The sequence below is a fragment of the Camellia sinensis genome, chromosome 10 (genome assembly GCF_055761805.1).
Source record: "Camellia sinensis isolate YWXY chromosome 10, ASM5576180v1, whole genome shotgun sequence".
Taxonomy (NCBI): domain Eukaryota; kingdom Viridiplantae; phylum Streptophyta; class Magnoliopsida; order Ericales; family Theaceae; genus Camellia; species Camellia sinensis.
The window spans coordinates 121,021,163-121,047,754 of NC_138970.1; the positions used below are offsets into that span (position 1 = coordinate 121,021,163).

Genomic DNA, 26,592 nt, shown 5'->3' on the forward strand with positions numbered 1-26,592 from the left:
CTCGAGCGAGCTTTTGAGTTGTTGGCTCGAGCAAGGCTTCCTTGGCTCGAGCGTAGTTTCTCTGTGTCTGGTCGCTCGAGCGACCAAGTCTTCGCTCAAGCGAGCCTGTCCAGTTTATATACGCAGCAGCGGGTTTTGATCAGTCTTTTCTTATTCTTTTTGGTTCTAAACCCTAGGTCCGACTTCTCTCCCTCAAAACTCATCTTCTCTTTAGGTGTTCATCTACTTCTAGTGTGAATCCATCTTAAGTTCTTTGTAAGAAAGATAGAGGGCGGCTTGGGCTTCATTCTAATCTGAACATTTGGTGATTTGGAGCACATTGGAATTTGGGCATTTATCTCTATCTTCTCCATTCGGGTTATTTTCTTTGAGGTAGGGATTTCCTACTCCATTTTATAGGTTTTGTTCTAAGCTTTGGTAATTTGATATGTTGGGGATACTTTGGTAAATTTTGGGAAAAACCCTAGTTGTATTATTGAATTAATTTGTATAAATAATTCATGGAATTGGGAAAAGATGGTTAAATTCATGGAATTGGGGAATTCATTGGTTAAATAGCGTAATTGGGTAATTGGAATCATTTGTTTATTGAATTGATGACATAGTTATTTTCAGTTTAGAAATAACTGTTTTGGGCTATCGGTGGAGGATAGTCGTGATTGTTGTAGACATTGCATGTGGATTAGGAATAACTAAAACTAATCACATTGGTTAAGTCATTAATTTTGACTATGGCATTGATACAGAAAATATGTGTATTGATTGAGCATTGCATTTGCATACATTGTTTTGTGTGTGGGAGGAGATAGGGGATGTACTCCACGGTTTAGGGGAAGATAGGGGATGGACCTCTAAACCGGATTTTGTTTGGGAGGAGATAGGGGATGGACTCCATTAGCATCACTTTTATGTGTGCTTATTTATATAGAAGTGTTTTATTGATACAACACTAAAATGTGTATCAATCTGGAAGTATGAAGTGTTTGATTTGAGCTTGAGTCTCATTTGTTTGTTGATATTGGAAGGATGTGAATATGATATATGTGATTCACTGTTATAAGTTTGGCCAGGTTCTGAGCCATGTTGATAAAATTGGAAAGTAAAACGTACCTTTGGCAATAGTGTCATGAGACTGTAAAATGAAGTAATTGATTATTTTGGTTAACCATCTGTTGAATGCTATTGCTTTATTCACTGCTTATATGTGGTTTAGTATATTTCTACTGGGCTGTGGCTCACCCTTTATGGGAACATCATTTTCAGGTTCAGGTGATAAACTACCTCCAAGGACTTAGCTTGGGAGGGTTTGGCTTCTGAATTGAAGAAGACTACCTTTAGTTAATTGTTTTTATTTATTAGTACATGTGAACATTCAAGCCTAGGGCTTTTCTTGTAATGAGTTAGAACTCATATTTTTGTATCCAAGTGTTGGCTTGGAAAGATGTAAGCCTGTAAGGCATTTTATTCAATGTTACATGTAATGCTTTATTTAGTAATACTCTGATGAATGAATTAATAAATTGTCTTCTTTAAATAATGCATGTCAATGATATATTTAATGGGTTAATTTTGAGGGCGTTACAGCCATCCAAGGTAGGAGAACTGTTTTTCATTGCCGTGGTAATCATTTTCATCCACGGTTGCGCATTCCTAAAAGAAAAGAAAGTAAAATACATATAATCAAAAAATACATGTGAAGCACTCCAGTTGAGTAGTCTCTTTTAAATATTCAAAGATAAAAGAGTTCATCAAATGAAAAAAATAATTAACCATAAATCAATTTGAGAAAGAAAGTCTACCTCTCCTTTCAGAAGCCGTTTCTCTAAATACTTATTGAGATCTTTTATCTGAAGGCCTTCATTGCCACGTGTACTTACAAATATCTGTGACATGCGTACTTGTCCAAAAGAAAAGTTGTGCATCTTCGGACACCTTTTCAAAACAACTCTCTGTAATGATGGTAAATTGAAATTATAGTTTGCATTACAGAAATTGTTGAGGTTTGGTAGATCTTTCAGTATTAGCCACTCCAACTTTGGGAATTCGATCACATCATCAATCACTTCCTTGAGCCCACCCTCTGTTGTTGCAATAACTTCTTCCATCACTGGACAAGACTCCAAATAAAGTACTTTAAGTTGTTGAAGAGCCATGGCGGTGGAACATGTGAATAGATTTCTCAAGAGGGAACATTTCTTAATTGTTAGGTATTGTAGGATTTGAAGGCCCAGAATTCCATGGGGATCCTTGTTCCACAAACATGTCAACTGAGGTAATCCATCCAATTCCATCATTCTTACTTCAATTAATGGCCTAACATGTTGTCCTTCTCCAACATTTAGCCCCTCAAGTTGAAAAATCTCTTCCACCTCACTACAATTTCTCACAATTAATTTGTTCACATTCTCTATGTCCAAGAATTTTAAACTTATTTTTCCAGCCTGAACATTCCAATGATGTATCTCTCTTGAGTTTACACAATTATTGAGAATTAGTGTCTCCAACCTTGGAAAAGAAACCTGCAAAGATTCATTTTGGCATCTTGCTTAATAACAGAATGAAGTAGGCTTGTATATTGGAATTCAACGTCAGTGATGATTGATGAGACATGTTTCTCATATTGATGAGCCAAAATTTTATTTTATGTACGGATTATAAATTTAAGTAAATATTTAAAAAAAAAAAAATTGTAAGAGCAATGTCAATAAAATATAAATTATTTTTTTTATTATTATTTCCCTTTGTCTTTCTAAATTTATATCCAAATGTTCAAAATAAATACATACATACATATATATATACATATATATGTACATATTTGTTTATTAGAAATTATAAATCATGTAAATAATGATTAGCAAGTGACACACGCAATGCGTGTGCAATTCAGATAAGTAAGAATAAAAATAAATAATAAAGAATTTAATATCATAATATGTATGTTACCTAAGTGGTAAGATTGTTCTTAATGAAACTCAAAGTCTTGGGATCAAACCTTGATGACACGTTTGAATTACAATTTTTTATTTTAGGCTAGATAAAGCTGCCACATAGCATGGCGTGAAGGCTTGACTAAACAAAACAAAAAATGAGATACACATATCTCATAAAAGGTAGATCTCACATATATTTGGAGGTGTAAATCCTTATTATTTTAAATTTAATATATGATATTTTCTAAATTTTTGGGGTGCGGTCGCCTCCCTCCAGACCCCCTAAATCCATCCTTCGGATCTCACTCGTATATGATATCTATATTTCATTATGTGTTTAGTTTTTGGAGGATTGCTTTATTCCATTTACAAATTAAAACTTAACCTTTTGTCTCCTAGAACATTAAATAATTTATGTTAGTTTTTGTGTTCTTGACATTGATATAGCAAGATTGGCCCCCAATAAATATAGCACTAAAGTAGAGAAGATTAAGCTTTAAGTTGTTATTGATTAATTGCTAGTAACAACTCAAGCCAGCATGCATAGTCCATCAATTAATGTAGTTTTAAAATTGGATCAATGGTCAGGATTGAACTTCTAAGAAGTTTCCTAAGATGTTTTGGGCAGGGGCAAGTTAACATTTTCATAATGGTAAAGTTGTGGGAGTTGATTTGTGACCTCCTATAATAGGGATTGCTCAATATTTTTGAGGTTTTAGAAGAAATTATAATAGTGATTTTTCCATATTCAAATATTACAACTAGGAATCATGTAGAAATTGATATCATTTCCCTAAAACCCAAGAGGCCTAATTCCAAAGGAAGGCAATTGAGGATTGATGATCGGGAAATTGCAATCTAAATTTAAAGTGGTTATGAGGGAATAATTTTGGATTATGAAACAGAATAAAATCATATCAGTCAAAACCAAAAAAAAAAAAAAAAATATGACATCCAATATTTAAATATTTTTTTAATGAACTCCAAATCAAGATTAGGCAAATTACAATTTTGGACATAATTTAAGTCAAATAAAATCATATTAAGATTCATATTCAAAATAAAAACATAGTGTTAAATCTAGAATTCGTACATATTTTTGTTTGGGTAATATTGGAATTTTCATCGTAAGCCCCTAGCATATCCACCTTGAAATTATTTTACTTTTATTTGGGTTTGGATAGAAAGAAAATATTCAAATAAGCTTTAAATTTAAAATTGTAATTGAAAAGGAATTATTTTTTTTTGTGTGCACGCTTTCCAATGGCCAAGGATAATAAAATAAATTGGGAAAATCAAACCTGGTGGTTGAACAAGGGTTGTGCTTCAGATCTTGTAGGCCAATTGTAGAAACTTTTAAGGCTCACCAAATCATAAAGATCAAGAATTGTTAATTGAGAGAACACGATGATATCATTATTGGTGGTTCCTTCTTGTTTTTCTTTCTCTGAGACTATCGCTTCCACCTTTGGACAATTATCTACCCTGAATATGTTTAGATTTTGCAGTCGTGGGAGCATATTGAACTAAACCACATGCACCAATCTCTCACAATCAGAAACCTTCATATCTTTCAGTTGGCAGAAGGACTTTGATTCTTTTTCTGAAGCTATGAGTAATTGCTTGTCCCATATCTCTATTATGGTAGGCAATTTCTGAATTTTCAAATACTCCAAGACTGGGAAAGCAACCAACAAAGTAGTTGACAACACTTTATGTGACAACCGGGTCTTTTCTTCCTTTTTCTTTTCCCGTCACTCCATTCTTCTTTTATCTTGATTGGGCTTGAAATGTTCGAAGATGGTTCTCTAGATTTGAGTTTTTGTTCTTGTTTGGTTCGGTGTCGATTTTCGCTAGTTCCGGAGAGCGTGAGGTTAGGTCTGGAGTGGCCGGTTGTCAAACTAGAAAATATTCTGGACTGGTTGGCAGGTCGCATATGTAGGGGCCCGAGGCTGCACGTGCGAGAGAGGGCTGCACGTGCGGGAGGGTGAGGCCGCACGTGCGGATTTCAAGGGAGGGCTGGGCGCGCACACTGTAATATATGCACGTGCGTGAGTGACGTGCGGAAGGTGCCGCACGTACGGGGAAGGGCGCCGCACGTGCGGTCGGCCTGGGCCCGAATTTCTGCATTTTTGTATCTTTTGGGACCGAGTTGTACATCATTTTAGGGCTTCACTCTCTCAGTCTAAAGGCCATTTTTGCTCTCCCTTCTCTCTAGAAAACTTTTTGAAACATTAAAACCCTTGATCCTTGCAATCTTTGGGGCTAGATCATCATCTTCTCCCTCTAATCTTGAAGATCAAGCTTGAGCCCTTCTTGGTGTAGTGGAAGTTGAAGAATCCTTCCTTGAAGCTAGGGTTTCCTCTCTTGTTTCTTCATCAAACTTTGAGGTAGGGTCTTCCTTTGAGTTATATATATGTTTATGTAAGTTTCAATTGATTTTTGTGAGTTCCACTTGTCATCTCAAGAAAATGGGTTTGATGGCTTAATAAAGTTGATGATTTTTATAGGATAAACACCTTCTTGTAATCTTTTAAAGATTTTCCCAATTTTTTTGACAAAATGAGTTAGGATTAAAGAGTGAGGTGAGATTTTACAAAAGAGATGGAAAATGTTTGGGTTTTGTGGAGAAAACCTAGAAATTTGGGGATTTCTTAAATGAAGGGGGATGAAGCCTCATGTTGATATTAGATGTATGCATGTATATATATATATATATATATTGATACATGTTCATGGATGTATTGTTATGAGACATGATAAGTAAGGAGAATATGAAATGTCAGATGTATATGAATGTCTATATATATATAAAACCCTTTTGTTGGTGAAGAAACGTTTTAACATATAAAAGATTTGAGAGTAGAAGCTAGTATCTTCATGTTGCTATGTCTTAAATGAATTTAAATGTTGAATGAGCATGAATTGTAGTTATGTTGTTACACAAGGTCAAGTGATGTTAAACTCTTGACTATTGGTTGAAAGAACATGGAAATGAGGAATGAAATTATTTGGTAATGTTGTGGGAGTAACTTGAAAATTGGAGAAATACCATGAGGCATAGCAAAATGGTTGCATTGCATACTCACTTGATTTACTATCATGCATTGTGAATTTAGATTGAAGTTATTTACTTCATGAAAGAAAATGGTATTGTGATGAGAATAATGGAAATGTGTTATAGGGTAAATACGTTGGTAAGTCCAGATAGGGGGTGCAGTTGAACTTGATAAGTTGGCCTGACTGTCCATGGTGAAAGACCAGAAAACCGTGCGGGTAGGTGTCGAGCCTTCCGGTTAATACCGGTGAAAATGACTATTTGGTAGTACTTGTATAGTTTACTTGCAGACACCGACCTAGGGATTACCAGAGTCGTATTTACCACCCCCTTATGATTTAAAACTGGATGTTTGGAAATTGGCGAGATTGAAAATACGTTAATAAAACATGGAGATCTTCAAGAAAAGCATAGCATGTGATTATTTTGAAATGGCATTGCATGGCATTGCATTTGCATTTAATATTGGATATATTACATAAATGTATATACTTTGTTAAAGAATTCTCTACTGGGCTTCATACTCACCTCTATGGGATTTTGGTGCAGGAAAGGATGTTGTGGTGCCGCCAAGTTGAGGGCGTGGAAAGTTCGTGAAGAGTAACTAACTCTTTTGTTGTGGATTAATTTGCTAGCCAAGGGCTATTTTTGGTATGGGTCCGAGAGACCACTTTTGTGTAACCGCGCTTAAGCCTCGGAAGTTGTAGCCCGCAAGGGCTTTTTATTTATTTTTGAAACTTAATGCTCTACATGCTATAAATTCATGTGTTTCTTACCAATGAATGTATAATTTGCATGTGGAGCCTTTTGTACAAACCTTAGAGATTTATGAAGTAAATGTTGGAGAATGGTTGTATCTATTTAATGAATAGGGTTTGATGTATTAAATATGTTGGGGTTATTTTGGGGCGTTACACTTTAGGTTAGTGACTGTTATAAAATTGTGGATAAGCAACAATTGACAATTGCAACACTTTCAACATGCATGCTCTAATCATTTTTTTTTTATCAACACAAATTTGATGAGAGAAAACCTTACAAGAAAGGAAGGTAAACATCAATAAAGGTGGGGGGGGGGGATGATGCAAAGGCCATCATAGTGAAACTGCTCAATCCCAACAAGGTTGGCATTAAGCAGCCCATACAATCATATGACAGCACCAATCAAGAATCTGTTGGTGAGGGACCAACAAATACACCAAAAACACTAAACCAGAATTAACAAGTATGACATCACTGATACAAATACAACAAAACTAGCAGCCTAGAAGTGACCAAAAGAATCTTTGTGTAATACAAAACTCAGTCAACTGAAGCAGGTGTCGCCCAATCAGCAAACAGCAAACAGCAAAACAACATCTATATCAACAACTCCAAAATGCCACCCAATACCTCATAACAACCTCCCCAACAGACCTCAAAATAGCTAAACAGCTCACCATGGTGGACAACATGAGGTAACATAAAGCAACAGATAACAGAGCAGATCACAGCAAAAAACCAACTAGATAACAGCAAACCAAGTGGTGGCAGACCAAGTTACCAAACCACCTAATATCCCTCAACTACAGTCCTTAATCTGATCCAGATTGTTGATTAAATCCAAGACAAAGTACATGAACCCTTTTGCAGAAGCTTTAACCCACAGAGCAAATCTCAACTCAATAAGCTCACATAACTTAGACCCACACGGCTGGACTCCATTAAATATACAATCATTTCTTAACTTCCAAATGGACCACAGAACTATAGAAGGTAAGGCCCTCCGCAATCTCCTAACCAATTTCTTATGATTTCAACCTAACCACCAATGAAATAAACAATCAATAGACCTTGGCACCACCCAAAAACACCCCACCATAGCAGCAAATCAGACCATACTTTCCATGAAAAAGGACAATGTAAGAGGACATGAGTGGCTGATTCATTTTCAATTTTGCAAAAGGTACATAAGACAGAAGCACTGCTATGAAGGACACCGATATTTTGTAAAAGATCCCCTGTTTTAACTCTATTCCTCCAAGCTAACCAACTAACCAAAAAATTGAACTATGGGGGGAATACTCTTATTCCAAACAAACTTGCAAATTTTGAGCTGAGCGCCCAAAAGAGAATCAGTGAACCTATATATATCAGATACCTTAAGGCATGCTCTAATCATGTATGAGCTTTTGTACTTGTGGCTATGTGCAAATGAAGAGCAACAAGCAAGCAAATTGATAATTGCATGTCTCCATATTCTTCTGAAATATTTAGAGTATCTAATTATTAACTAAAGCACCTTTTGTTGTCAGCTCTTCACATTGTTTTCTATCTTTCATCATTATTTATCTATTTTCCTTTAATAATCTGTGTTCCATAATTTTATTGGTTATTTGTTAGGTAAGGTAAATTATGTTGTTGATTTGAGTATTAGACCTATGAAAAGAAGAAAATTTTATTTTAAAAATTTACCACGTGCCCTAATTATTTTAAAAATTCACCATGTGGACTTCTTATATATGTTCAAGGATAAATCTATGATTATCACTATGGAGGTACAAAAATATGTTTGGAGAAATAAATCCCTATTATTTTAATTACTTTAAATATTCTAGCAGAATATATGATATTTTTCAAAATTTTGAGAGGTGCAATCGCCTTCCTCTGCACCCCCCTAGATCCATCCTTGAGACCTCACCCCATGTGAGATATCTATATTCTATTATGTGTTTAGCTTTTGTGTTCTTCACATTGATATATCAAGATTGACCCCTAATAAATATAGCACTAAAGTAAAATTGATTGAGCTTGAAGCTGTTATAGATTAATTGCTAGTAACAACTCAAGCCAGCATGCATAACCATCAATTAATGCAGTTTTTAAATTGGATCAATGGTTGGGATTGAACTTCCAAGAAGTTTCGTAAGATGTTGGGCAGGGGCAAGTAACATTTTCATAATGCTGAGGTTGTGGGAGTTGATCTGTGACCTCCTCTAAATAAAGGTTGCTCAATATTTTTGAGGCTTTAGAAGAATAAAAAAGTTAGGGTCCTAGAATTTGGGACTCAGGATTTATTCAGAAATGAGTATGTGTAATGGAGATTGAATTGATGATGTGTGGAGTCCACATATGAAATAAATATGAGCCATTCTTGTGAAATTCTAGGTAATTTCTAGATTTTTATATCTGGGTCCATAGTATTACTATGTGAAGAAATTATAATAGTGTTTTTTCCATATTCAAATATTACAACCAGGAATATTCACCAAAAAAAAAAAAAAAAAAAAATTACAACCAGGAATCATGTACAAATTGTTATTATTTCTCTAAAGGAAAATGATATAGAAGCCCACTTTCTAGACATATTTTCTAAACCTAATTGTGTGAGTGGATTTCTAACCACACTGCCAACTCAGTAATCAACTGGAGAGCACTGGTAGAATAGATGGCGCCTGAATGACCTGTAACAGAAAGAAGAGATTCTGGCGGTGGTTCGTCCACCCGGAGGCACTCCGACGATCAAGTCAGTTATCTCTCAAAGATATTAAAAGTGCTTAATTCACTATTCTGAGTATAAATTGCGTACCTTAGACTCATTGGGGGTGCCTTTCTTTTATAGCCAACTCAATCCCAGTCCCAATAGAAGCCTAGCTTCAATGGACTTCAGCTCAGTGTTTATCCTGGACTCTCCAATAGATAAAGATAAACTCTCTGAGAGCTTTATCCTCATCCAGGCTGAGGTCCTTCCTCTTTCTAGGACTCTTGTCCCTTATCCATTTATCCCAGACTCCGATATCTTCGGAGATAACCTCGGCCTAGCCGAGATCACCTCGGCGTCCTGACCAGGACACGTGGCACCTCGGTTGAAACGTCGGCGTCACCTTGGCCACGTGTTGGTGCTCAGAAAATATATCCCCACAACTAGCCCCTAGGTTCTATTACCTCGACATCCTGAGGTGATGGAACCTATATCAGTACTTCCTTCTAGCACGTCTGCTAAACTCGCTTCTTTATTCATTGCCGAAGTAAGAACTCGTCGGCTCAGTATGGCCAAGTCCTATAGCCTGCTTCCATCAATGCCTCAGAACCACTAACCAGGGTTGTTCAAATTTCTCAGCCGAGACCATCCTCCAGGCCGAGGTACTGCTTCATTAAATCAAGAATTCCAAGAGCTTTAACACGCGCATGAGCTGTCACGCATGACTACTCAACCGTTCTTGCCACGTGTCTCTCTCTCTTTAGGCCGTACCCAACACACGCCACTAAGTCGAATTGCTCTTGCATGCGCCATCTGGCACATACGTCGTTTTAGGCACATTAATTGCTTTTTTGTCGCCGTTTTTGTGTTTCAACAGAACTTCCTTCCTCCCCCCGTCTTTTCACTTTTCAACATCGTTTCTCAAGTTTTTTCTCTCTTTGGCTTTTTCTCCAAGATCTGTCATTGTTCAAGCTTCCCTAGCTCTGACACTTGCTCCATTCACCTCATCCGGCGTGATTTTCACCACTTTGTCGCTTTTGCAACCGTTGTCTGACTTCGGCGATCTTCACACCGGCCTCACTTTTTCTGGTAAGCCACTGTTCCTCCTGGTTTCAGTTCTTGAAAACGTTTTACCTTATTATTCGTTGCCATTGTCATTTTGCTCAAGTTCTTGACTTATGAATCACGTATCTGAGCATGTTTATTTCATGACTTTGCTTTTGCCGATTTCATGTCTTGAACACACACACTGCTCACAATTTTGTTTCACTTTTGCCACTGTTCTTGATAGTTTATCACTGTTTTCTTGATTCTGAAACACGTTCCTGTTTCCTGTTTCCTGTGTCTTTTCCAGATTCGTGCCTTAAATCTTTGTTTCCATAAATCTAGGTTTTGGGAATTTCTTTGTAGAACCCACAAACTTTAGGAAAAGTTGAAACGAGTTCCCCCTAGAATCCCCACAGATTCTGATCATAGTATGTTATTAGGTTTTAGCTGAGGTCCTTTAAGCCCCTCCAAAGCACTTTCTTATGAAATCCAATTCTTCAAATTAAGCCGATGTCATGGGTATGTGGAAGCATAGGGTCGATACCCCGACTAGGTTAGAGTACTTTAGGCAGGAGTTTTTCATCCCTCTCGACGTTCATCTGAGGTTGGCAGGAGAAAACGACTCCATCATGCCCGATGAAAACCTCATGCCTTTCCCTGTTGTTGCCTTTATAGAATGTGGACTCAGGTTTCCTTTAGACAACCTTTTCCGAGAAGTTCTCCATTACTATAAATTGAACCCGATGTAGCTTGCCATTAACTCTTACCGAGTTATCAATGGTATAATAACTTTAGCCAAACAAGATAATGCTAGGGAGACTTTAGCCAATATCCAATATTGCTACACCATGTGTCGCCTGAAATCCGAAAAAGGCCATGTCTATTACCTCAAGCCGAGGTCCACTGAGTACAAGCTTATTGCCGACCTCCCAGACTCAAACAAGGGTGCTGGAGACGATTATTTCATCGTCTCGGGCAACTGGGAGTTCGCTCCAGATGAGGACTTCTACCTCTACTCTCTCAGCCGAACAGTTTTTGTAGAGGGTAATAGCCAAGTTTTTCACAGACTTACTTTTCAAGCAGTTTAAAACTTATTCTTCTTGTATGTTCTAACGCCTGTGCTCTTCTTTTTTGCAGTTCTTCCCTAGCCACCAAAGGGCTTTCGCAAGTCCTTCTTCCCCAGCAAGGACTTGAAGAAGCTACTAGATCTGCCAGTGCACAAGCGGAGAGGTCCTTTGCTTCTGAACTTTATCCCGACCTACAAGTCGGTGCTTCCCGACGTCCCAAAGAGGAAGAAAAGCAATTCTTCCCCTTTCGCCACAACTCCTCCAACAGCCTCGTCATCTCAGCCAGACCAAGGATCGACCTCTAATCCAGCAGAGCAATTGTCAACCTCGGCTCCATATCTGATCTCGCCATCTCAACGCCAATGCTGTTGTAGAACTGTAATTCCTGCCGAGATAGGTCGCAAGAAGGCAGTCACAGAGGACCTTCTAGCCGACATCCCCGACACCGTCAATGCTCAATCAGCGCGGTCCCAGCCTCAACCAGCGCCAAAGCCCAAAAGAATAAAGAAGGCTCAGCCAAAGGCAACGGTGACTTAGATTGACACTGAGGACACCTTGCCAATTTCAAAGTTGGCTTCGAGCGAGAAGACCCCTTCCGTCCCCGAGAAGAGGCCCGCCGAGGCCGAACTGTCTTAATCAACTTGGTCAAAGAGGCCGAGGTTCGAATCTGCAACAGCTTCGGGCTCCATGAAGTCTGACTCCCCTTGGGCCCCCCAAATCACTCAGGAGGACAGGCCGGTCAGAGCTGGTGATAGTGCCAACGACCTTAATGTCGGCATTGCTCTTAGTACAACTTTGCTTCTTCTTGGAGATCTTGATCGTAATGCCGAGATGAGCCAGTATGAGAACTTCGCTCTGATGCTCCAACATTCTGTTCAAGTAAGTCTTCCACACTTGGTATTTTTCTTTCTCTATCCCTTCATACTCAGAGAATTTTACTAACTTTTGTTTTGTTCATTTTCTTTTAGGCAATCCAGCATGCCCACTCCTTCTCCATGCAATCTTTCGAAATGAGGAAAGAGTTGGCTGACAAAATAAGGGAGGTTGCTAGTCTGTAAAGGGCCGCTAAGAAGACTGAGGTCAAGATGAAGACTTTATCAGACCAGGTTGAGGAAACCATTAAGGCTAAAGATGAGGCCGAGGAAAAAGCAGATGCTGCAGAGGCCATTGCCAAAGTCCTCACAGCTGAAAAGAAAGAGGCTGAGGCCAAGATGGCCGAGGCCCAAAAAGAACTGCAAGATGCCTTGGCAACCAAAGAGACTGAGATCAAGGCCGCCAACGAAAAAGCGTACGCTGAGGGTGTGGCCGATGTCACGGCAGACTACAAGTGTCAGGTGAAGCAGGCATGCAACAAGGGTTTCACCCTTGGTTGGATGGCTGATCTAAAAAGCTTGACGTCCCTGAGGACTCCCCCCTCAGAAATGCCAACGTCCTTGTCTTGCCATGCCCCCTACTTCAAGCCAATCCAAAGACGATTCTGAGTCTGAGGAGGAAGCTTTAGTGAGGAAGACTAAGGAGGCTGCTGGACCCAAGTCCCCTACTCCAAATGAGCAAGTCCTGGACTTGACTCAGGATGAGGAGGGTGAGTAGGTCCTAAAAGATGCTACTCCTGAGAAGGCAACCTCGGACGCGCCTATTGCCGATAAGATCCTTGACCAAACCCTCCAAGAAATAGATGCCAAGCTCGCAACTGAGAAGGCCGCTGAGATGTCGTCCCAACAGTCTTCCGAACTCCAGACCCAACCAACCAGAAGCGCCGAAGGGTCTTAGTTTGATGTTTTTCTCCTTCTTTCTGTACCTTGTACTTTTTCCTTTCTTTGAAACAATGTAAGCTCTTTATGTGGCCGACATGCCATCTTTTGAATGTAAATACAACTTCTTCTTTGGAATGCTTGTATGTTTGCCTTCCTTTTACTGCTCTTGTATGACTCTCATACTTAGAATATTTTGCATATCTTCAATGTACACCTTAACTGTGTAATCTTCTCGGGGTAAAATACCTCGGTTTATACCCACCAACGGTTTACATCGGCAAGTACATAAGTACTTAGTTTAATACAAAATTGGCCTTAACTTGTAAATTTTTTCACAAATTTCAACAAGTGTTCAGTTCAACTTTAACTTGTAAATTTTTCACAAATTTCAACAGCTGTTAAACATGTCCTTAGTTTAACTCCAACTTGTAAACTCAAGTTTCAACAAGTGTTTAAACATGCTTTCAGTTTAACTTCAACTTGTAAATTTTTTACAAATTTCAACAAGTGTTAAACATGATCTTAGTTTAACTTCAACTTGTAAATTTCAAATTTCAACAAGTGTTAAACATAACCTCAGTTTAACTTCAACTTGTAAATTTTTCTCAAATTTCAACAAGTGTTAAATATAACTTCGGTCTAACTTCAACTTGTAAATTTCAAATTTCAACAAGTGTTAAACATATTTTTAGCTTTGTATATTCTACCTTTCTAGGAACCATTTTCCAACTCTCTGGCCCCAAATGTGAACTTAAGTTTCACTTGGGTTCTCATTATGCATGTATTCCAAAAACATCATCAACTGTCTTATCAGTCACAAGTGTGAAAAATCAAGCTAAAACTTTATTTATTACTTCGGCTAATAACAAAGAGCAAGAAAGTCTAATGGTAAAAAAATTTCAGATTGCAAGTATTCTAGGGCCTTGGCAACTCTTTGCCTTCATTATCTTTAAGCTGATATGCCCCATTGCTCAATACCGAGATGATTTTATAGGGTCCCTCCCAATTAGGGCCGAGCTTTCCCTCTCTGGGATCCTTCTTGTTGCCGATGACTTTTCTCAAGATGAGGTCACCGACTTGAAACTCCCTTGGGTTGACCTTCTTATTATAAGCCCTGGCAAGCTACTGTTGGTATGCCGCCAGCTGAATTGCAGCTCTCTTCCTTCTTTCTTCTAGCAGATCCAGATCTCGGGCTAATAATACATTATTAGTCCCATTCTCTACTTCCTGAGTTCTGATTCCTGGGATGCCGACCTCTAGTGGAATTACTACTTCTATGCCATAAGCCATGGCAAATGGGGATTCCCCCGTTGATCTTCTCGGCATAGTCCGATATGCTCAGAGTACACTGGGCAGTTCATCCACCCATTTTCCTTTTGTTGCTTGTAGCCTCTTTTTTATCCCATCCAAGATAACTTTGTTGGATGCTTCTTCTTGTCCATTGCTTTGAGGAAAACTTGGGGTTGAAAAATAATTCTTGATTTTGAATTTTGCACAGAAGCTCTTGATTAACTTACTGTCAAATTGTGTTCCATTATCTGCAACTATTGCTTTTGGGATCCCAAACCTAGTGATGATGTTCTTCCATATGAAGCTCTTCACATCCACATCTCGAATCTTGGCAAGGGGTTCAACTTCTATCCACTTGGTGAAGTAATCCGTTGCTACCAGCAGGTACTTCCTTTGCCTAGTTGCTTGGGGCAGTTTTCCAACCAGATCCATGCCCCATTAGGCAAACAGCCAAGGACTGGATATTGGGTTTAGGTTTACTGCTGGTTGGTGTATCAGAGGTGCAAACCATTGGCACTTTTCACACTTCTTGACATAGGCTTCTGAATCTTTCTGCATGTAGGGCCACCAATACCCCTGGGTAATGGTCTTATGAGCAGGTGATCTGCCCCCAGCGTGGCTTCCACATACTCCTTCATGTATTTTGTAAAAAAAATCTTCAACTTGTGAAGGATGTACACACCTCAAAAGTGGTCCAGTGAAGGATCTTCTGTAGAGATGTCTTTCTGCTGTCAGACTAAATCTTGCCGACTTCAATCTGATCTTATATGCTTCTTTGTGATCATCTGGCAGTTTTTCTTCTTTCAGGACTGCTATTATTGCGTCCATCCAGCTTGGTCCCATGTCCACACACATTGCTTCACGCTCTGTGGTCAGTGGTTCGATGCTCGGGCCTGACAAGTACTCAACCATTATCGTCCTTGCCTTTCTAGGTTGTATTGCACTAGCCAGGTTGGCCAGGGCATCGGCGTGACTGTTATCATCTTGGCTAATCTGCTGTAGCTGAAAATTCCGAAACAGGGCCGTCAAGCTGCCCACCTCCTTTACATCGGCTGACATCTTTTCGTCTCGGGCTACGAACTCACCGGTTGTCTGGTTGACTATAAGCTGAGAGTCACAGAAGACTATCACCTTATCTGCTTCTACTGCTACTTCCAGTTTCAGTCCTGCAATCAGTGCTTCATACTCTGCTTCATTGTTTGAGGCCTTGAACCCCAAACGAATGGATTGTTCAAATATCTGTCCATCTGGAGATACCAGTACTACTCCTGCCCCCGTTCCTTGTCGGTTTGAACTCTCATCAACAAACAGTCGAAAGGATCACTGATGTAAATGCTGCAGGGTCTGAGTTTTTCACCACTCCTTTATTCCGTTGCCTTGGGCTGGGTTTCTCTTTGCTCGTTTGGGCATCGTTCACCTCTGCTCAACAGAGCCCGATGTACGATGGATTCTAGTGTGAACTCAGCCACGAAGTCGGCCAAAACTTGGCCTTTGATTGCTGTTCTGGGTCTGAACTTTAGGTCATATTGGCCCAAGGTCACTGCCCATCTGGCTATTCTGCTTGTCAGATCTCCCTGCTGCAATAGGGACTTCAAAGGGTGTTCAGTTAGCACCACAATTTTGTAGGCTTGAAAGTAATGGTTCAGCTTCTTTGAAGCCATTACTAAACCCAGTACCAACTTCTCTAGGGGTAAATACTTGGTTTCTGCATCAGCCAAGGTTTTGCTGACATAGTAAACAGCCTTTTATTCCATTTTTTTTTCTCGGATTACCACTGCACTTACCGCATGTTCCAAAACTGCTAAGTACAGGAACAACTCATCTCCAGGTTCTGGATTTGAGAGAACTGGAGCCGTGGTTAAGTACTTCTTTAAGTCGGCCAAGGCAGCTTCACACTCCTCGGTCCATAAGAAGTCTATTGCTTTCTTCACTAAGCTGAAGAAAGGTTTGCACTTGTCTGAGCTTCTGCTTATGAACCTATTCAGGGTTGCAGCCCTTCCAGTCAGCATCTGCACCTGTTTTGCCGATGTTGGGCTTTTCAACTCTAGGATGGCCTTGATTTGATCTGGGCTGGCCTCAATGCCCCTTCTGGTCACCAGGTATCCCAAGAACTTACCATATCCAACTCCAAATGCACATTTCGATGCATTGAGTCGGAGCTGATATGTTTTAAGGATATCAAAGACTGTTTTTAGGTCGGCCAGATGACCTTTAGGTTCCTTGTTCTTCACGACCATGTCATCGATGTAAACTTCCACTGTTCGACCGATCAGGTGTCTGAACATCTTGGTTACCAATCTCTGGTAAGTTGCTCCTGCGTTTTTCAACCCAAAAGGCATCACTCTATAGCAATACAACGTTTTTGGGGTGATAAACGCAGTCTTCTCCTCATCTGGGGGGTACATGGCTATCTGATGGTACCTCCTGTTGGCATCCAGGAAGCTCATCCTTCCATGCCTTGAAGTGGCATCCACCAGTTGGTCTATCTTGGGTAATGGGAAACTGTCTTTGGGACAGGCCTTGTTTAGGCTGGTAAAGTCCACGCAAACCCTCTATTTACCATTCTTTTTCTTCACCACCACTGTGTTCGATAGCCATGTTGGATAATTTACCTCTCGAATGGCTCTGGTCTCCAGAAGTCTGTCTACTTCCTCTTCCACTGCCTCAACATGCATCAACGTTGGTCTTCTTGCCCGCTGGATTACAGGTTTGGCCGACCTGTCTACGTTTAGTTTATGGCAAGTAACCTCAAGGTCAATGCCAGGCATCTCGTAAGGCGTCCAGGCAAATACTTCAATGTTTGCTCTCAAGAAAGCCTCCAGTTCTTTTTTCTCTTCCTCCACTAAGCCCGAGCCGAGAAGGAAGAAGCGTTCCTCATCCCCAGGTTGGACAAGGATCTTCTTCAGGGCTTCTTCACTCTTCTTGGCTGGCTCTTTGCCGACGTCATCTAGGACTTCTACGTTCTCGTCTTCGATCTCTACTGTCTCTGCTTCTCGTATGCTGCAGGTGGATTTCATTGTTGCCATGGAGCAGTTCTTTGCCTGTATCTGATACCCTCTAATCTCCTCTATCCCATGCTCTGTTGGGAACCGCAATAGCTGATGCAGTGTTGAGGGAACAAACCCATTGCATGCAGCCATGGCCTCCCCAGTATAGCATTGTAGGGGGACGGTGTGTCGATTATGGTGAATTCTGTCTTCACCCTCTTGGTGCCAGCCTGCACCTCTAAGCTTGCTGATCCCAGTGGCCACGTCGGCGTTCCATTGAACCTGACCATTGGGCTGTTGGACTGCTCCATATCGTCTGGGTGAAGGCCAATCTCCTTGTAACACCTGACATACATGATGTCACAAGAGCTGCCTTGGTCAATTAGGATGTGCTTCACTTGGCACTCCCCAACCTAGAGGGATACTACTAAGGCATCGTTATGTGGATGCTGCACCATCTCAAGGTCGACTTCAGTAAAGGACACTACTGGTCCCTGGCACTCCTCATCCCGAGGCCTTTTCTCCCTGACTTGGTACACGTGCTGCAAGTGCTTTACCTTCTGGGTCTCCTCCCGTATTTTATTTTCGTTGACCTTCGAGTGAATTACATTAATTACCTGAGGTCCGCCTGCCTGCGGTTGCTGTGCTGGGGGAGGTGGAGCTGCTGGTGCCTGAGGCAGTCTTGCCTGCTCTTCCCTTGTCCTGGCCTCATCTACTAGGTCCCTCAAATGGCCCTGCCTTACCAGGTCTTCCAGGTGTGACTTCAGGGCTCTACAACCCTGAGTCAGATGCCTATCTTCATTATGGTAAGCACAATGCTTAGCAAGGCTTCTTCCCATAAACTCTCCTGGTACCCTTGCTGGCACTTTGAAATAGGGTTGGGTACTGATTTTATCCAAGACTTTGTGAATTGGGATTCGGAATATAGTTGTGACTGCCTGTGCAGCCCTCAGTCCTACCTCTTGCTTGTTGGATCCGTTATTACCTCGGCCTCGCTTCGGCGAGCCGTTAGCTTTCTCTTGCTTTGTCGCCTTAGTCTCTGGCGTGTCTTCCTCGGCTCTAGCATATTTATCAATTATGGCCGTGAGCTCCTTGATGCTTTTTGGCAATGTCTTTGCCAATGACTTTCGTAGTGCACAATCATCTTTTAGGCCATTCTTGAAAGACACGATTGCCACCTCTTGGTTGCACTCGGGTATTCGGTTGAACACCTCATAATACCTTTTTGCGTAGGCCCTAAGGTCCTCATCCTCACTGATCCTCAGGGCTATCAGGGCGTCTACCCTTAATGGCTGTAGTTTGTTTGTTACGAACCTGGCCACGAACATCTTGGCTAGGTCTTCCCAGGTCTTCACACTTCCCTTCAGCAATTTGTGAAACCAATCCGATGCAATCTCCCCGAAGGATGAGGGGAACACCTTGTAGAGCAACGGCTCGTTCCTAGTGTACAGTGCCATCGAGTTCAGGTATAATCTGACGTGAAAGTTGGGGTCTGACTTACCATCGTATATCTAGAACCTCGGTATACTGAATCTTTTTGGTGCCTCAAATTTATCCAACTCCACTGAGAATGGTGTTCTCGGCTTAACAGGGGAAGTTACCTCGGCATTTTGTTGCTTCCTCTTAAGGTAATCTCTCAAGTCCTCCTTGGTCCGCCCAGGAGCTCGGCTATCTCCTGATTTCAATCTTTTAGGTGCACTACTCTCAGCTTCGTTGTGAGCCCTTTTCGATCTTTCTCCATTGGTCGCATCAAAGCACAACTCCTGCCTTTGAACATACCGATGTTCTCTAGGATCTGCTTCCTTGGTGCGGTGTGTCCTTTAAGATTCTTCCCTTCTCGACTTTCCTCGCCCGACCTCCCTTAAAGGCCGGTGAGAGTGTTTTTCGCTCCTGGTGTGCTGTGGGGCTACAGGGATTGTTTTCTGCCCTCCATTTTGGGCATTGGCCGCTGGAATTAGCGTGTCCTGCAGCGGGAATGGTGGCTGCATGACGTTGTTTTGCATCATGAAATTGACGACCGATTGCAGGTTTGCCAATTTATTCGCCATCCCCTTCATCTCTTCGTCCCTCCGTAGGCATCTTTCTTTCCATACTTGGAGGTTATCCTCGTTGTAGTACTCGTTTTGGTCTGATTTCTTTGGTACGTCGCCCTTCTGGCCGACGTCCTTTCCTTCGTGATTCTTATCACGAGTCTCTTCATTGCAGTTGGCTCATTCGATGTCAAGGTCAATAGGTCTTCCACTCCCTGTAGGAGTGTTGTCTCATACTTTCTCTTTCTGTCCGTCGTTGGCCATCTATTCTCCTTTCTTTCCCACAGACGGCACCAAATTGTGTGAGTAAATTTCTGACCACACTGCCAACTCAGTATTCAACTGGAGAGCACTGGCAGAATAGATGACGCCTGAATGACCTGTAACAGAAAGAAGAGATTCCAGCGGTAGTTCGTCCACCCGGGGGCACTCCGATGATCAGGTCAGTTATCTCTCAAAGATATCAAAAGTGCTTAATTCACTATTTTGAGTATAAATTGCGTACCTTAGACCCATTGGGGGTGCCTCTCTTTTATAGCCAACTCAATCCTAGTCCCAATTGAAGCCTAGCTTCAATGGACTTTAGCTCAGTCTTATCCTGGACTCTCCAATAGATAAAGATAAACTCGCTGAGAGCTTTATCCTTATCCAGGCTGAGGTCCTTCCTCTTTCTAGGACTCTTGTCCCTTATTCGCTTATCCCGGACTCCGATATCTTTGGAGATAACCTCGGCCTAGCCGAGATCACCTCGGTGTCATGACCAAGACACGTGGCACCTCGGCTGACACGTCGGAGTCACCTTGGCCATGTGTTGGTGCTTAGAAAATATATCCCCACACTAATGATGTGTAACTGATATGATTGGTTGATGATCAGAAAAAAAAATAAGAGAGAGAGAGAGCGTGTGTGCGCGTGTGTGTGTGTGCTACTTCAAATATTCTAATTGATTGTCACATCATTGGGCTTAAAAAGTAGGCCTAATTTTTGGACTTGAATAACAATACCAATCCCTAAAATCCAAGAGGCGTAATTCAAAAGGAAGGCAATTTAGGATTGATGATCGGGAAATTGCAATCTAAATTTAAAAAGGTTATAAGGGAACGATTTTGGATTGTAAAACAAAATGAAATCATATCAGTCAAAACTAAAAAAATAAAATTTGATATTCAATATTTAAATATTTTTAATCAACTCCAACTCAAGATTAGATGAATTACAATTTTGGACATAATTTTAGTTAAATAAAATCATATTAACATTCATATTCAAAATAAAAATGTAGTGTTAAATTTAGAATCCATACATATTTTTTTGGGCAATATTGTAATTTTTTTAAATATCGTAAGCTCGTAGTATATATCCACCTTGAAATTATTTTCCTTTTATTTGAATTTGGATAGAAAGAAAATATTCAAATAAGCTTCAAATTTAAAATTGTAATTAAATAAGAATTTTAATTTTGTTTTTGTGTGCACGCTTTTCCATGGCTAAGGGTAATAAAATAAATTAGGAAAATCAAACCTGGTAGTTGAACAAGGGTTGTGCTTCAAATCTTGTAGACCAGTTGTAAAAACTTTTAAGGCTCATCAAATTTTGAAGAGTAAGTTTCGTTAATTGAGATAACACGATAATATCATTTTTGGTGGTTCCTTCTTCTTTTTCTTTCTCTGAGACTATCGCTTCTACCTTTGGACAATTATCTACCCTGAATATGTTCAGATTTTGCAGTCGTGGGAGCATATTGAACTGAACCACATGCACCAATTTCTCACAATTAGAAACTGTCATATCTTTCAGTTGGCAGAAGGACTTTGATTCTTTTTCTGAAGCTATGAGTAATTGCTTGTCCCATATCTCTATTATGTTAGGCAATTTCTGAATTTCCAAATACTCGAAGACTGGGAAAGCAACCTGTAAAGTAGTTTACAGTACTTTAGGTTAGTGACTATTACAAAATTGTGGATAAGCAACAATTGATAATTGCAACACTTTCAAATGCATGCTCTAATCATGTATGAGCTTTTGTACTTGTGGCTATGTGCAAATGATGAGCAACAGGAAAGCAAATTCATAATTGCATATCTCCATATTCTTCTCAAATATTTGGAGTATCTAATTACTAACTAAAGCACCTTTTGTTGTCAGCTCTTCACATTGTTTTCCATCTTTCATCATTATTTATCTATTTTCCTTTAATAATCTGTGTTCCATAAGTTTATTGGTTATTTTTTAGATAAGGTAAATTATGTTGTTGATTTGAGTATTAGACCTATGAAAAAGAAGAAAATTTTATTTAAAAAATTCACCACGTGCCTTGATTATTTTTATATTGATAATTTCTTATTTAATTTAATATTCATTTTCTTGACATATCTATTTAAGTTAGATGGTAAAATAAATGAAGTTATTTGAACTCCACTTATGTTGGGCACATTAAAATTATTTTAAGAACGACTCATTATATAAATAAGTTAAAATTGAACATATTTTTGAAACTTATCATTAATTTTCTGAGTTCGGCTCGAACTTAGTTCCGTAAACTTAAATGTATAATACAATATCAAGTTATTTGAACTCGGTTTGATTAAAGCTCATTTGTGTTCGGCTCAAATGGTAAACGAAGATCATCTTTTGTTGATAAAAATAAAAAGACCAACGCAAATATATTTTTAAACTCATTAAGTTTTTCAAATTAAACTTGAACAATATTTTGTTGTGCCTTTGGAGATGCTTTAGGTTTCTATTTAAGAGATGTTAAGTCCAACTTTAGGCCCTACAGAAGATATGGCCCCACAGTACACGTAGATCGTGTTCACAAAAGCCATCCGTCCCACAAAAGTCCCGCATCGTTCTCTATTTTAGATACTAATCTGGTCATCATGTTTTAAGTTTGTTCTACTAGGGTCTTGTTTGGTTCTTTGTTACGTTGTTCTACATTTTTGTAATTTTGTTAGGTTTTGATTATTTTTCATGTACTTCTTTATCTAAAACTGTGTTTGATTTATGAATTTGGGAAATGATTTGGAAATGACAAGGGAAAAAGTAGGTGAAATATCAACGAAATATAACTAAATTTCACACATCTTTTCCCTTTCACTTTCCAAATCTTTCTTCAAATTTAGGAACCAAACATAGCCTAAAGCAATAAAATGGCAGCATTATTTTTGTTACACACACCCCAAAAAAGGAAAATATTATATGAACTACGACAACTCAACTTAGGGATAAACTTTTTGATTTTTACTATTTTATTCTTTCAAGTTTTTGGATAGTAATATTCAAGAAAATGTCAAAGTATTAAATTGGAAAGATTCAAAATAAATACACATTATCAATACATGGCCAACAATGGTGCCTTTTGGGCTGTGGAAGTTGACCACGGGCCACGTTTTGATTATTTAAAATTTTCATTTTGTAAAGTCCATGTGTATATCATCTAAAAAAAAAAAAAGATTGATCCAATAATCTTAACCTATTTAATTTATTACAATTGTATCTAAAAAAAAAGAATGATAAGTGTGTTTAAAATACATACAAACATACATATATATATATATACATGTATATATACATTTGTGTTTCTGGTTTTACTGGTCATGTGCAACCAAAATTGATGAGGACATTCATACCTTGTTAGTGAAGAGGGATTGTGTTTCAGATCTAGAGGTGAAAAGCTTTTGAGGCTCTGCAAATCTTCAAGTGTCAAACTCGTTAGTTGAAGGAACGAGTTGGTATTATTGTTGTTTTCTGCTTTTTCTTCTTCTTCCCCCCCCCCCCATTATTCAATACTATTACTTTTAGCTCTTGACAATGACTAACCTCAAGTTGTTCTAGTTTTGGCAATTATCGGGGCATATTGGATGAACCGACATTCACCAATTTCTCACAGCTTCAGATGGTCGCATTTCTTAATTGTAGAAAAGGCTCTGATGGAAGTAATTTCTTATCCCATATCTTTGTTATCTTTGCTAGTCTTTTAATTTGCAATCTCTCCAAGGCAGGGAATGTAACCTGCAACATTCATAACATAATTGTTAAACATTAGACTCCAAGGTCAGCAGTTTAACAAGCAATACAATGTAGCCCAATAAATTTATGTTGGTCTTAATTAGTCAATAATTGAAGTCCAATAAATTGATTTTACTATGTCCCAATTAATGCCAAAACTTAAATTCTTGGTTCCATAACAGCTAATATGATTTTGTTTTATGTAATGGAAACTATAATAGATTGGAAGTAACAAATCTTTTTGTTGCATTGGTGCAACCTTTTGTCCTCATTGTGCAATAGGTGTTGTACACGAGTTGGTTTGATTGTTTTGAAAGAAAATCATCAATTGAATATATTAAGAAAATTTCAACCAACTATAAATCCACCATTTCTCAAGATTGATGGGTTCGACAGATTAAAAAAACGAAATGAGAGAAAATCAGGCTTCACATTATTTTCACATTTCATCGTGGTTTTTTCTATTTGACTTTGATAATCTGTGTTCTATGATTTTATGAAAGGGAATCGTTTGTCTCCAGTTGAAATTTCAACTGGACCAGACAGTTGAGATCTCTTACCGATAAAAGTCATTAAACGGAGGTTTCTTACCGCTGCGAGTTTATGAAAAGATTTAACTAAATGAAGAGTTAAAATAATGGGCCAATGCATTTCATAAACTCTTATTGGTAAGAGACCTTCGTTTAATGACTGTTATCGGTAAGAGACCTTAACTGTCTGTTCCGTTTGAACTTTTAACTACAGAAAAGACAATTCCCTTATAAAAACACACCATTTGAGGTTTATTTAAAACCTTGAATTTTACTATTTTATTTTTTCAAGTTTTTAGATAGTAATATTCAAGAAAATGTCAAAGTATTAAATTGAAAAATATGAAAGATTCAAAATAAATACACAAATCAATACATGGCCAACAAGGGTGCCTTTCGGGTCGTGGGAGGACACCATGGGTCACGTTTAGATGATTTAAAATTTTCATTTTGTAAAGTCCTTAGTGTATATCATCTAAAAAAAAGATCGATCCAATAATCTTAGCCTATTTAATTTATTACAATTGCATTTGAAAAAATAAATGATAACTGTGTTTAAAAAAAATAAATAAATAAATAAAAACAATCCTTTTGTTTAATGACAAACACGATAAATTGAAAAGGCTAAAATTATAAAATTGATTTAATTTTTTTTGCGGATGATATAAACGAAGAATCCTAAAAAATGCACAGTTCAAATAATTAAAAAGAGAGTCGTAGTGGGCCCACGGGCTCGAACAACACATTTGAGTCTAGATTATTGACACGAGAAAAGCCTAATCTGAGAAAAATACAAGCATACATATATATATATATACGTATATATACATTTGTGTTTCCGATTTTACTGGTCATGTGCAACCAAAACTGATGAGGACATTCATACCTGGCTAGTGAAGAGGGATTGTGTTTTAGATCTAGAGGTGAAAAAGCTTTTGAGGCTCTACAAATCTTCAAGTGTCAAACTCGTTAGTTGAAGGAATAAGTTGGTATTGTTGTTTTTTCTATTTTTTCTTCTTCTTTCCCCCCATTCTTCAATATTATTACTTTCAGCTCTCGACAATGACTAACCACAAGTTGTTTTAGTTTTGGTAATTTTCGGGGCATATTGGATGAACCGACATTCACCAGTTTCTCATAGCTCCGGATGGCCATGTTTCTCAATTGTCGAAAAGGCTCTGATGGAAGTAATTTCCTATCCCATATCTCTGTTATCTTTGTTAGTCTTTGAATTTACAATCTCTCCATGGCAGGGAATGTAACCTGTAACTTTCATAACATAATTGTTAAACATTAGACTCCAAGGTCAGCATTATAACAAGTAGTACAATATAGGCCAATAAATTTATGTTAGTTTTAATTAGACAATAATTGAAGTCCAATAAATTGATTTTACTATGTTCCAATTAATGCCAAAACTTAAATTCTTGGTTCCATAACAACTAATATGATTTTGTTTTATGTAATTGAAACTATAATAGATTGGAAGTAACAAATCTTTTTGTTGCATTGGTGCAACCTTTTGTCCTCATTGTGCAATAGGTGTTGTGCATGAGTTGGTTTGATTGTTTTGACAGCAAATCATCAATTGAATATATTAAGAAAATTTCAACCAACTATAAATCCACCATTTCTTAAAATTGATGGGTTCGGCAGATTAAAAGTACAAAATGAGAGAAAATCAGGCTTCACATTATTTTCACATTTCATCGTGATTTTTTCTATTTGACTTTGATAATCTGTGTTCTATGATTTTATGAAAGGGAATCGTTTGTCTTCAATTGAAATTTCAACTGGACCAGACAGTTGAGATCTCTTACCGGTAAAAGTCATTAAACAGATTGTTTTATTAAATAGGGTGGGAATGGGGTTGGTTTTTTTAATTCTAGCCCACTGGACAAGGAAAAATTATAAGATTTAAACCTATGGAAGGAAAAATTATAAGATTTAAACCTATTATTCCATTCTTACTCTCAACATTTTGATTTTGTCACTCTCTTCCATAAATCCATAACCCATAAATGAGGGGTATTTTTGAAATATTAATTTTATACCCTTGTATGATTTGCAAACCAAATGTTGGATTTGGACAACCTTGGGATATCCTCATTAGTTCAATTCGATCTAAGTTGTCCTAGGATTACAATTTCCGTCATTATTTCCCTAAAACATTGATTATTTTGATTATCATAAAATTTAATCCTCCATCACATTAATTTTATGCCTATAAGTACCTATATGTTGTACTTCTTAATTTGTTATTATGTTGTAATTATTCATGATAATTTTCTAACGTTCATAACAAAACTATAATACCACTATGTAACTATTTCAATTGAGGAATGAAACTATTAGAAAGAAGAAATAAGAAAGAAGTTTTTTGGGTGAAGAAGAAGAAGAAGAAAGTTGGGAACATAAAATGCAAATA

At 38.5% G+C, this 26,592-nt stretch overlaps 1 protein-coding gene across 1 annotated transcript; it reads right to left on the bottom strand.

Moving 5' to 3' along the window:
- Positions 1 to 1,578: 1,578 nt before the first annotated feature.
- LOC114264290 (uncharacterized) lies at positions 1,579 to 25,161 on the bottom strand. Its single transcript, XM_082890385.1, has 4 exons — positions 25,051 to 25,161; positions 21,148 to 21,537; positions 1,800 to 2,519; positions 1,579 to 1,650 (listed from the first exon to the last, which is right to left on the bottom strand). Exons 2-4 carry the CDS (start codon positions 21,412 to 21,414, stop codon positions 1,579 to 1,581), a joined length of 1,059 nt encoding a protein of 352 aa, XP_082746511.1. The 5' UTR covers positions 21,415 to 21,537; positions 25,051 to 25,161.
- Between the last annotated feature and the right edge of the window lie 1,431 nt (positions 25,162 to 26,592).

What these genes read in the sequence shown, in the direction of transcription:
- LOC114264290 (XM_082890385.1), bottom strand. Translation starts at nt 21,414, where the DNA reads ATGACAGTTTCTAATTGTGAGAAATTGGTGCATGTGGTTCAGTTCAAT. An exon ending in AACCCTTGTTCAACTACCAG is followed by an intron (nt 2,520 to 21,147) that starts GTTTGATTTTCC and finishes GAATCTTTGCAG; the next exon opens with GTTTCTTTTCCAAGGTTGGA. An exon ending in AACGGCTTCTGAAAGGAGAG is followed by an intron (nt 1,651 to 1,799) that starts GTAGACTTTCTT and finishes CTTTTCTTTTAG; the next exon opens with GAATGCGCAACCGTGGATGA.